Raw genomic sequence first — 12237 nt, 5'->3', positions numbered from 1 at the left:
TATTTTAGATTTATCATTTAACTAATGCATGACTGAAACACATGATGAAATTGACTAATTTTTTTTGACAAAAAATAATAATTTTATATTTTAAATTTCAACACTCAAATCTATTTCAAATAGGCTTAAATTTGAAACATAGATTGCATAATCACAAATAACAAATTCCAATCATTTATTTATCAAAATGACAACAAATGTAACAAATTCATCTAACACTTTTTTATTTTTACGTATGTCTGCGCTCAATCATATATGACCGAAACACAAGTTAAAAATAACTAAATTTCAGACGCAACAGAAGCAAAAACAAAAGAAGCGGAAAAGAAATATATACTTTTGCCTAAAACTTATTTAATATTGGATATTTGTGCAAAAAGAAACATACAATGGGTATATTTAGTTAAATGAGACGACCAAAATAAGACACCCCATGACATTGTCATTTTTACTTAGAAGTGTTCAAATAAAACCTACAAACCACCCCAAAATCCATATCCGAGTCAAATAAAAAAAATACGACTAGTAATGTGTATTTGTTTTGTCCTCTCCAAATTGTTGTTATTTTTGTGTGTGGGGAGGCAATATTCCATCTGTTCTAATTTATGTGATATCTTTCGAATTTTGAGATTTAAATAAGTTTTTTTTTATAATATTTTTTTCAATATTTTTTTTCTAGTGATCTTGAATTATCAATTATTGTGAATTATAATAATTTTTATATACTTTTCAAATATGTAAACTTTATTTTAAAAAAAGATTTTATGTCTGAATCCATGATCAAATTAAACTATTTAACTCTTGACATTTGAACTGTCACATAAATTGAGACAAATGGAGTAGTTTATTTTTGTAATTGTCTATTTGTTGGGGCCCTTGTGGCTTTATTGGTGCATATATAAACATTAATTATTTTGGCTTGATGAGTGCTAAAAAGCACCACATTACTACTATTAAAGACAACATTATTTTGCACAAACATTGAAACCACTCTTGGCAAATAAGGACTCATTGCAAGAAGCAATGAAAGAACTTGTTCCAAAAGACGAAGCTACTTTAGCTCTTGAGTTGGTTAGACTTGAATTGTGTTTTTTAATTGTAACCTATTTTGCTTTATTAGAAGTATTGTTGTAGGTGATCAATTGTGAAGTTTGTTTAGCTTTATAGACTAGGAGTATGGTGTTGAAAAGGGCAACTATAATTGTGTTGATGGTAGGGGTTTAAGGTACTCGAGTTTATAGGTCCTTTAGTTATTGAGTTATAATCTAAAACTATCTGTGAAGTTAGTGAAGTTTTGAGGCAAATCCTAACATGGTAGATTGTAGTTTTTCTTACTCCTTTGACCAAAGAGATCTTCATGTAAAAGTGAATGTATACTTTAATTTACGTACTTCACTTTCTGTTTGTGTCTAGTTTACTGACCTTAAATAGTTACCAATTTTATTTTTTAGATTGTTTCCTTCTCTAGAATGTTCAACCAATTCTAGAGAATTTAAAGAAAGAATTTTAGAGTGATTCTAGAAAAAGATAATTGGGAGTATCCTAAAGAGTAGTAAATATCTCTAACTAGATCATTCCATCATCACCTATAGATAAAGATGACCATTTGAGTTTTCAGCAAGCAAGAAAAAAGCTTGATGACAAATTGGGACCAAAAGAAGGGAAAAATAAACAACTCTTTTTGTTGCTTTCTCACACACTTTATTCAACCACTCTTGACAATCTATTAGGCTAGTATTTTGAGTTGCCTCTTCAAGCATTGATCGATCTACGTTAATAATAATTGTTATATAAAACTGAATATGAGTGTTCATCCTAAAATACTAGCCTATTAGGTATAGGAAAACTCATTTAATTTATAAATTCACTACTATTTCTCTTTTTAATCAATAAATAACAATTTTCACACAACAAAACTCGCTTCCAAAATAGCCACATAGATTTTATTTTTCTTAATTTACTTCAAGGAAATGGGTAAAAAATACATTTAAATTATGTGAAATTGAACAAAAATGTCGTCAATTAATAATTTGGTCTAAAAATATCCTTTTCGTCAATAGTTTGGTTCAAAAATGTCCCTACTGCTAACAGTTTTGACCCAAAATGCCCCTTCCGCTAATAGTTTGGTCCAAATTTTTTAATGAATCAAAAATGCCTTTTACCTAATAAATATACTATAATTTTTTTAAACACATTTTATTTCTCATAAAAATATTAATTTTAAAGAACCTTATTCTTGTTTGTTTTCTTTTAAAATCACTTTAACTATTAAATAAGTAGGAAACAATTAAAATAGAATACCTACATGCATGTACCTTTATAACTGATAATATATGTCATATATATAAGATCATAGTAAATTCATCATTAATTTTATTTGGATAATGATAACAAAAATCCAATAAAATAGAAAATATTTGTATTTCTTAATCTCTTTCTAATTGAAGTAGGATAACATTTGCTAATAATAAAAGCTATTATTAGGAAAATAATGTATTTAAAAAGAAATAAAATAATATATTTATTTGAAAAAAAGTATTTTTGACTTATTGAATAAGAACATTTTTAGATCAAACTATTAAAGACAGAATATTTTTAGACCAAACTATTAAATAAGATCATTTTTGTTCAATTACGTATAGTTCAATAACATTTTTAATCCTTTTTTATTTACTTAATATTTTTGCCAGAGACAGTTTTCATGATGACAACTCTTGGTAATGCGCAAAGGCTACTATTAGTAAACCACTATGGTTTATTGTATGTAGACTTACCTTCCATTTATGCCAAAGGCTAGTGTTTTCGAGGCTTGAACAATAAGTTTGTATGAATTAGGAAATGAGCCTTGAAGTAATGACAATACAGCATAAGAATAGCCGGTAGTTCAGAAGCAGAACAAGTCAGAGTTTGGTTTGCCTCTGTATAGGGAAGCAGAGATGTAGATCTGATCAAGTTGAGAACTTCTTGTCTAACAGAGAAACAACGTGCATAAATTCTCTGTCCCCTGGTCTTTAGAGACCACGACCCATTCATACATTATCTTCTGATTCTGCACTTGTGGTAAGTAATAGAGAAACAGAATTTAACTATTCTTCCCAATAGGCCACAAAAAAGACACTTCTTGGAACTTTCTTTCTTATTCTAGTTTATTCTCCTAAACATATACCAAGAGAAATTAATATGATATGATTTAAGAAAATGGAAATGACAGAAGAGAGATTTAAGTCAATAAGTTTACTATTTTGTTATATGATTATAGTACAAACTGTGAGCTAAATATTAGTATGTTGTATTGGAAGTGTTAACTTAATGGTGGACATATTAGCACCAACTTGCTAATGGGGAGAAGTCATAGTAGTTTTCTGTCATTGAGTTAAACTAGCCCAAAAATAGTTTTAATATGTTGTGATATTATGTGTTATATTATGTGTTTTCTCCAGAAAGCCACATGCTAATAAGAATATTCCTACACCTATATAATGTTTTCCCATCTTTTTCAGTATCAATATAGGACTTTATTTATATGCCCAATAATTTTTGTATACTTTACCTAAATCACATACTGAAAAGACTCAATTACGATGTATCCCTTATTTTTATGAAATTACGCGATTTCCCCTTTTTTTTTCAAATTTTTGATACATTACTTGCTGAGCTGATACATCAGTTTTGGGGTGTAAAACAATTAATGTTGTTGGGTTATTTATGGAAAGTAACGTAATTCAAGTTATGATTGATTGTTTCAATCAATTACCATGCTAATTAAGGAAAAAAATTCTTTAAAAAAAGAAACAGAGCTTGACTATGAAAGAAAATAAAAAACAGAGCATATCAATGAATGTCTTGTTAAAGCACGAGAGCTGCCTATAATTGACTTTTTGGAGCAAACGAGAATGTTATTTGGTGCTTGGAACTGCAAAAATAGGGAAATAGCAGCTTATAAAAAACATACTTTTGGGTAGGAAATTCGAAGATATCCTAGTATCAAACACAATGAAGTGTTCGAGAATGAAGGTACACACCAGTTATTTTTTTTAAGTAGTTATCTACTTGATACATAGTTGCTTGATACATGGCTATAGGATACATCAGTTCTGTATTTCCTGTTATCAGTATTGCCTGATACATCATTTCTGTATTTGATACATCATTACTGATACATATCTGTAATAATTATTTAATGCAGGTTCTTGTTTCATCAGAATATCTTTATTCTGTTTATGAGTCAGGTATAAGATACATTGTGTGTTTTAAAAGGATAACGTGCAATTGTGGCAGGTTTCAACTAGACGAGATACCATGTTCACACACAATTGTAGTATTAAGAGCAAGAACATTACAAACATGCAGCCATACTGTTCTGATTACTACAAGCCAGAGGCGTTGGCAAATACTTATGAATTTTCAATGGTTTCAATGCCAGATAAGAAAGATTGTTCTGTTCCGAAAGAAATTTTGGAAGAATTCGTCTAGCCACCAAGATACAAAAGGATGCCAGGAAGACCAAAGAAAGGAAGAAAAAAGTACTCTAGTGAGAAGATAAGAACGAACACAAATTCCTGTAGTCGTTGTGGCCATGAAGGCCACAACAGAAAGACTTATAATTTCATCCCAAAGAGAAATGGTGTTTTTATGCCAGGATAAATTCTATTTGGATCATGTACTTACATCTACATAGTTTTTTTTATATTGTGGGTTGTATTTGATACATATATCAATTAACCAGAATAGTAATTGAATATCAATAATTGATACATGGATGGTTGGTAATTATATTCATTGTAAGTTACTTGGTATTGATAGTAATTTCGAATCTGATACATAAGAATAGCGGATATATAAACATTCGACGTATTAAGGTTGATACTTTAAAGGTTGTTGTATTAGTTTGTCAACTGGATTGTGGTTGATACATAACATGTTGTATTGATATAGGTTGTAGATGTATCAGAAGCTGTAAAGATTGATACATGAGATTCTGATACATAAATATAGATGTATCAAAATCATTAAATTTTGATACATTACAATCTGATACATAAACAATATGCATCAGAAGCTGTAAAGATTGATGCATGGGATTTTGGTACATAAATGTAGATGTATCAGAATCATTGAATCTTGATACATTATAATCTGATACATTAACAATATGTATCAGAAGCTATAAAGATTGATGCATGAGATTCTGGTACATAAATGTAGATGTATTAGAATCATTAAATCTTGATACATTACAATCTGATACATTAACAATATGTATCAGAAGCTGTAAAGATTGATGCATGAGATTCTGATACATAAATGTAGATGTATCAGAATCATTAAATCTTGATACATTACAATCTGATACATTAACAATATGTATCAGAAGCTGTAAAGATTGATGCATGAGATTCTGATACATAAATGTAGATGTATCAGAATCATTAAATCTTGATACATTACAATCTGATACATAAACAATATGTATCAGAAGCTGTAAATATTGATGCATGAGATTCTGATACATAAATGTAGATGTATCAGAATCATTAAATCTTGATACATTACAATCTGATACATGAAGTAGATGTATCAGAAGCATTCAAGTTTGATAAATTAAAATATGATACATAAATATTAGAAAAATTTAAAAGTCTGCTAAATTGTTGAATAACCAAAAAAAATATTTACTACTGGTGTAAAAACATAATTGTACATTCTACTACTATAAATTTTTTAAAAAAACTACTCGACGTCCATCGGTTCTCCTTGACCAGGAGGTATGCAATCTCTCTTAGGTTTTTTTGGATCATCGATGTCGCTGACATAACCATCCTTGGCCTTCTAGACATTACAGACATGTACTCATACTGTGCAATTCCTCTCTGTTTTTTTGCTCGACCTCAAGAAGTAAGAGACATTTGATGATTTGCCGTTGAAAATTGCACTGGGGCATATCTAGATAGTGACCAAATATGATTTGTCGAAATAATTGTATATCTTCATCACCTATTGATGATTTGAAATCATCAATAAAATTAATCGTATATGCAGTGCCGAATCTTAGAGAGTGTGAGGGGATCTTCTTGATGACGTACTTCATTCCCTGCATTGACATGAAATCTGATTAAATACAACTTAATTTTTGTATTTAAACATGATGTATCAAAAGCATTATATCTTGATACATGAGATTCTGATACATAAACAAGATATATCAGGAGCATTAACGTTTGATACATGAAAATCCGATAAAAAATGATGTATCAAAAAAAAGATAAGAATCTGATACGCAGAGTAGATGTATCAGAAATCAGTAAAATTTTAGAAAAATGACATTTAAAAAAATTATATAAACAGAATGTATCAGATTCTCATGTAAGCTTGATACCTGAGAATCTGATATATAAATAATATGTATCAAAAGCAGTAAATCCTGATATATGAGCATTTGATAGAAAAAGACGATGTATCAGAAAATAGATAAGAATCTGATACATAAAGTATATGTATCAGGAATCAGTAAAACTTTATAAAAATGACATTTAAAAAAAAATATAAACATGATGTATAATATTCTCATGTAAGCTTGATACATACGAATCTGATACATAAAATTATATGTATCAAAAGTAGTAAATCTTCATAAAAACACATTAGAAAAAACTTATAGAAACTCATACCTTTGGGAGATTAGGGCGTGTTGAAACCCCTTCAATCTTCTTGTCGGCTTCTTTGGGTGAATGTTGATCTTGAGATTTCGACTTCAATTTCTCACGGAGCTTATCCATCACTGATGGATCGTAACAATGTTTGGATCTAACCTCGTCCGGTGAATCAAGATTTTCTTGATTTTTATTCAACTGAGTGAGACCAACACTAAAAGATGGAGCGGATTCTATGTGTATCAATGAACAATGTGAGAAATTTTTTTTACAGAAGAAAGCAGAGGAAATCGAAGAAGGTGAGAATGAAGTGAGATACTATTAAAGGAAAAACTTGAATATACCTTACTTAGATTCTTGAAATTGAGTAATAGATGAACTGAAATTGAAAACAAGAAACTGCCATCAAAGAGGCTAAAGAATAGGCGTGAATTTAGGTAACTGATATAAGGTAAAAGTGATGTATTAGTGAAAGAGTGAGAAAATTAAAAAAATAGGAATTTTTGCTATTTTTCCAACTAGTTGGGAGTATTAGTAAATATGGTAATATAACATGTGTAAATGGTTAATTTATCCATAATTTTTCTCCCTTTGAATAAGTTTCACGTGGTCCATCATCATGATCCACAGGTCTTCCCTCGAACTAATTAAGTACTATGTGGCCCATTATTACAATTCACTATGTGTCATCTACATGATCGGCTATTTATGGCTGTCAAAGCTTATAGTTCTTCTTGTGCATGGGTCTCTAAGCTATCCTTGACATGGTAAAGGTGTTGGGTTTAATTGATAGGTTGAATGGGAAATTGAGGAAAAAAGAAGTGGAGAGGAAATGATATGTTCTCTCTTGCTTTATTAAATAAGCTTTGGTCCCACATAGGTGGTGGAAATGAAAAGTCTCCTACTTAAAAGTAGAAGCACTCCTTCATGTTGCTAAAGGGTCAAGAAGAGGGTCTCCCCTCGCGCCGTCGTCGTCGTCGCTCGCTCGGCTAGGCTCGGCTACGGCTTCGGCTTCGGCTTCGGCTTCGGCTTCGGATTTGGATTTGGATTTGGATTTGAACAATTGATATGATTGATTGATAATCTTTTTGGACCAAATTTTCTTTGAATTTTTAATTAATTAATATTATTTATTTATTTAATTAATTAAGTGAAAAATAAAATCCTGACCCGCGACCCGCGACCCGTTTCTTTCCCGGATTAATTTAAAATTTCCCTTCGTTTTTTCCAACGGATTTTTGAATGGTTGCAACCTTGTCCGAAAAGTTGCAAACCTTCTCAACAGGCAAACCTTTTCCCAACAGGTGCCTTTTCTGAAAAGGTGTAAACAGTCTATATATATCTGTAAATCTTCAGAATGTTCCATACGAAATTCTGAACATACCATCTTCTTCTTCTTCTTTCTGCACTTCCTAAAATCGTGTGATATACATCCTTCAAGTGGTTCGCAGTCATCAAAGATTTGCAGTACCTCTACTTTGGTGAGTAAATCGTTCTATCCTGGGAGGAAAAATTCCAAAACCTCGGGTACTTTGAGGGGAATAATTTCCTTAAGGACACACTGTGCATTCAGTGGGCTCGATTCTGTTTCTGCATTAATTTTTCAGATTCTGTGTTTTATTACCTTTACTTGTTGTTACTGGTTTCAATATTTACAATACAGTTTACTAGCAAAAGGCAGTAAACCGAGCATCACCAATTGCTTCACTATTTTCATAGTGGTCTTGTTGAATCATTGACTTTAATATAAATTATTTGACTAAGTCAGCTTAAAAAATCTCTATCCGATACTATTCGCTTTGAGCCAATCCCATATTGTTTTCCAAAGATCTCACACCATTAATTAATATTCCTACAACTCATATTTAGTTTCAATTACCAATGTGAAATTTTGTTCTCACACTCAACCACCCTAATACACTGATAGATACCAGCTACTCCCTCTAGTCCATTTTAACTAGTTGTCATGTTTACGTTTTGCGCACCTCTTAAGAAAATAAAAGGATGATTTGACTTGAGTATCCTTAGCTTGCGTTTGAACATGTGATATGAAATTATAATTTTAAATCAGCGTTTGAACATGAGATTTGAAATTATGATTTCAAATTTCAAATTTTCCAAAAAGCATATAATTTGAGATTCCAAATTGTGATTTCATTTTTTTTAAACTGTAAAATTTGACCAATAAATTTATATTTTATATATAAAACAAGACTCAACATTTTAATTTTTGCAGAAAAAGATTCATGCTTCATGTAAATAGATTATATGTACCGTGTGAACAGATCATATTAAAGAATAACTAGTTATTACTATTGTTGACTAGTGGATCTTAGTTATAAAATCATATGTATTTGAAAGTTTGTAATTAAAAACATTTATTTATAAAGAAACATGGAGATATGCAATTTATTAATTCGACATCTTAGGATATTTCGATATCTTGTTTATGAACCAAAATTTTCTAATTTAGTAAGATTGTGTAAGAATTGAAATTTTTTGATATTTTCATGGCTTGTGGAATTTTCATGTTTACAAAAAAAAAAAAGAAACACAACTTAAGATTTAAATTGCATGTTCAATTTAACTTCAAATCAAATTAATTTCAAATCACGATTCTATGTCGCATGTCTAAATAAGCCCCCCTTTTTTTTCTTTGATCTCAATTTAACTCTTTTTTTCAGCATTTTATAAAGGATAAAGGTGGTAAAATTTATTTCTATCTTGATTTTCTAAAATAGCAAATACTAGTCATTTGTATCAATTATATTTAGTCACCATGACAAGCACAGGCACACGTGCGTATAACGCTGTTATTCATGTGGATGAGTCGCAGATCATAAGCATCTTTTCATATAATTAGCTCAAATAATTTCAGTCAACATAACTGATCGAATTCATACTTAAATTATTGATTTGGTATTTGCCCATCAGATTAGACTTGTAACCCCTTTGATTAAGAATTAATGAAAAGTACAACAAGTGAAGTATAATATTATTGTACTAGTCATCTAGCACAAACCAGAACGTGTACGTACGTAGTTGGTGAAAGCTGGCCGATTCAATCCCAAATGAAATCCATACACATATTTAGGGAAATGACTTTACTCGGGTGTTTACACAAAATCATATAAATTTAGCATGATTTCAGTAATAAGCTGAAATGAATTTCTAGATTCATTTTGGCACAAATCTTTTTGGTTCTTAAAAAGAAACAGTTCGAGAAGGTTTAATTAGCTGAAATAAATTTCTAGATTCACAGATTTATCAATATCAAATACGTAAAAAGAACCAAATTCTTGTTGGCGATTATTTATGATAAAAAAATAAAATTATGAAAACTTCTGTCTTATTTATACTCTTCTTCAAATTCTACGTTACATATTTTTTTTATACGAGATGCTGAGAATCCCTTGATGTGAATATTGAGTATCTTGTAGAGAATGTTAACCATATGCTACATCTCAAATTATGGCAAGAGAAACATTGAAAATGGCAGTTGCATTATTCAAAATGGCAAAGTATTTACTAATTCAATAGGCTTCATTAATCAAACATTGCAGCTATTTACAGTTCAAAATCTTTTTTTTCCTAATTAATCAACACTAGTAATCAATCTATCAAAAGAGAGTTCACAAAACAGAGAGCTTTAGGCTTCAACTGGTTTTCCTCTGATTCTGAAAACATGTTCTTCCCCTGTGCATTTATCTACTTTCACAATCCATCTACTCTTCTTCCCTGAAACTCCCAAATTTCCCCCTTTTTTCGCCGTTTTATTACTAGTCACTAACAACCCTTCCCCTATAGGAAGCAAATGAGCATTAAAGCTCTGGCACCTCCACGAATCCATACAAAGCGCGTTGTATCCCAAAACACTCACGTTTTCTCCCATCATTCGCGCTGTTTGAAGAATCCCTTCGCAGTTGTTGAGGTTGCAGTCAATGAGTACGAAATCCGCTTCTCTATAGTCATTCATTAGTAATGTTTTGGCATCTCCAGAGACAAACTCAACGTGTCTTGAGTTGTGTCCTAGAGATTTAATCGATTGGATCAGCTTGTCAGCTGATCCAATGATGCAGATGACTCGGCCACCTGTTTGGTGCGCTGCAGCCACCAGAGCTAATGTGATGGCCGAGTCGGCTGCACCGGCACATGCAACAACCATAAGTTGTGCATTGTTGCCTGCAGCAAGTGCTGAAATGAATTCTGCCATCTCTGGCTCCTTTGCTCTCTTTCCCTGAAAAAAAAATACCAATAATAATCAAATATTAGAAAATGACAACATTATAAATTGGAAATTGAAGGTAAAAAAGATGTAACCAAAGTGACACTAACCATTTTTATTGCTCTAAGATAGGCCTTGGTAGCATTTTCAGTTGACCAGCAGGCCATTTTTCTTTCTATACTTTTTTTTTTTTTGCCTTAGAGATTTGATTGTGAGTCTTGAGTGCCCTGGATAATGGATATGTATTTTGAGCTATATATGTATATATATATAGCATGAAAGATAGGGAAGTAGTTATGGGCAAGGAGGTACACAGGGGTCCAATTGTCCAATCAATGTAGCAGTGTCCTGAGATGAAGGCAAAGCTAGATAAAATAGGCATTCTTTTGTACTACTACTTATTAATTAAAGCATTTAATTTTCATATACAAATAGACAATATAAAAAATATTTAAGTTACTAGTTTAATTTAACCTATAATTCTAACAAATTATCTGCTAGTAATTTTAATATTATTTTAAGCCATCTTCTTGGTGGAGGGTTAGACTAGACCCCTATCTCGTAGATTAATAGAACATAGCAAAATACATGTACGATGAGTATATGAAGCCTAACCTCCTCGAAACAAACTAAGGAGCGTTGGACTGTTAAAACTTCTAAGAGATATGAGATACGAGGTCTTTTTAGATTTTATCCTAACCACGATTAGCTCCACAAAATTATTTTAATCCACCTTCTTGACGGAGGGTGTAGGCTAGACCCCTACCTTGTAGATCAATAGAACATAGCACAATCAGTAGCGGAACCAGAATTTTCATTGAGGGGGTTCAAAAAAATAAGTAAGCACACTAATAGTATCTACAAATAAGCGGGTCGGATCGGATCATATACGAACGAGTCGGATCAAATATAAGCAACTAGATAAAATTCAACTTTAGCTCAACACTAACAATAAAATAGAGAAAGTACGCGTTTGACATAATATTAAAATCAATATGAGAAAATATATTTTTAAAATTTTAATTATGTGTTCTGTCGCCGTCATTATTGTATATATACATTATTCAATTTTTGAAAGTAAATAAGGAACACAAAAGATTATACTATCCAAAAAAATATATGAAAATAAGATAAATAATTAAATAAAAGTTTAATAATGAGGGTTTTCTTAATTCTTGATTTGTACGTTAAAGGCATATTTTGTAGTAGAAGGATATGAGAATACTTTCAAAATCCAATCTTATTTATTTAATCTTACTTATAACCATATTATTCCTTAATCAAATAAAAATTAAATGTTTGACTTAAAATGAGTATGAGAGAATATTTTTTTTAATTTTAAATATGAAAACTCAAAAAAAG

At 30.7% G+C, this 12237-nt stretch overlaps 1 protein-coding gene across 1 annotated transcript; it reads right to left on the bottom strand.

Annotated features, from left to right (window-relative positions):
- Positions 1 to 10195: 10195 nt before the first annotated feature.
- On the bottom strand, positions 10196 to 11098 carry LOC129896030 (uncharacterized). The gene is made up of 2 exons (XM_055971846.1): positions 10986 to 11098; positions 10196 to 10887 (listed from the first exon to the last, which is right to left on the bottom strand). Exons 1-2 carry the CDS (start codon positions 11040 to 11042, stop codon positions 10300 to 10302), a joined length of 645 nt encoding a protein of 214 aa, XP_055827821.1. The 5' UTR covers positions 11043 to 11098; the 3' UTR covers positions 10196 to 10299.
- Positions 11099 to 12237: the final 1139 nt, after the last annotated feature.

The sequence above is a fragment of the Solanum dulcamara genome, chromosome 7, assembly GCF_947179165.1.
Source record: "Solanum dulcamara chromosome 7, daSolDulc1.2, whole genome shotgun sequence".
Classification (NCBI taxonomy): Eukaryota; Viridiplantae; Streptophyta; class Magnoliopsida; order Solanales; family Solanaceae; genus Solanum; species Solanum dulcamara.
Note: the sequence above shows the minus strand (reverse complement) of the source record. Positions and strands in the feature narration are given on the sequence as shown.

What these genes read in the sequence shown, in the direction of transcription:
- LOC129896030 (XM_055971846.1), bottom strand. Translation starts at nt 11,042, where the DNA reads ATGGCCTGCTGGTCAACTGAAAATGCTACCAAGGCCTATCTTAGAGCA. An exon ending in ATCTTAGAGCAATAAAAATG is followed by an intron (nt 10,888 to 10,985) that starts GTTAGTGTCACT and finishes TTTTTTTTTCAG; the next exon opens with GGAAAGAGAGCAAAGGAGCC.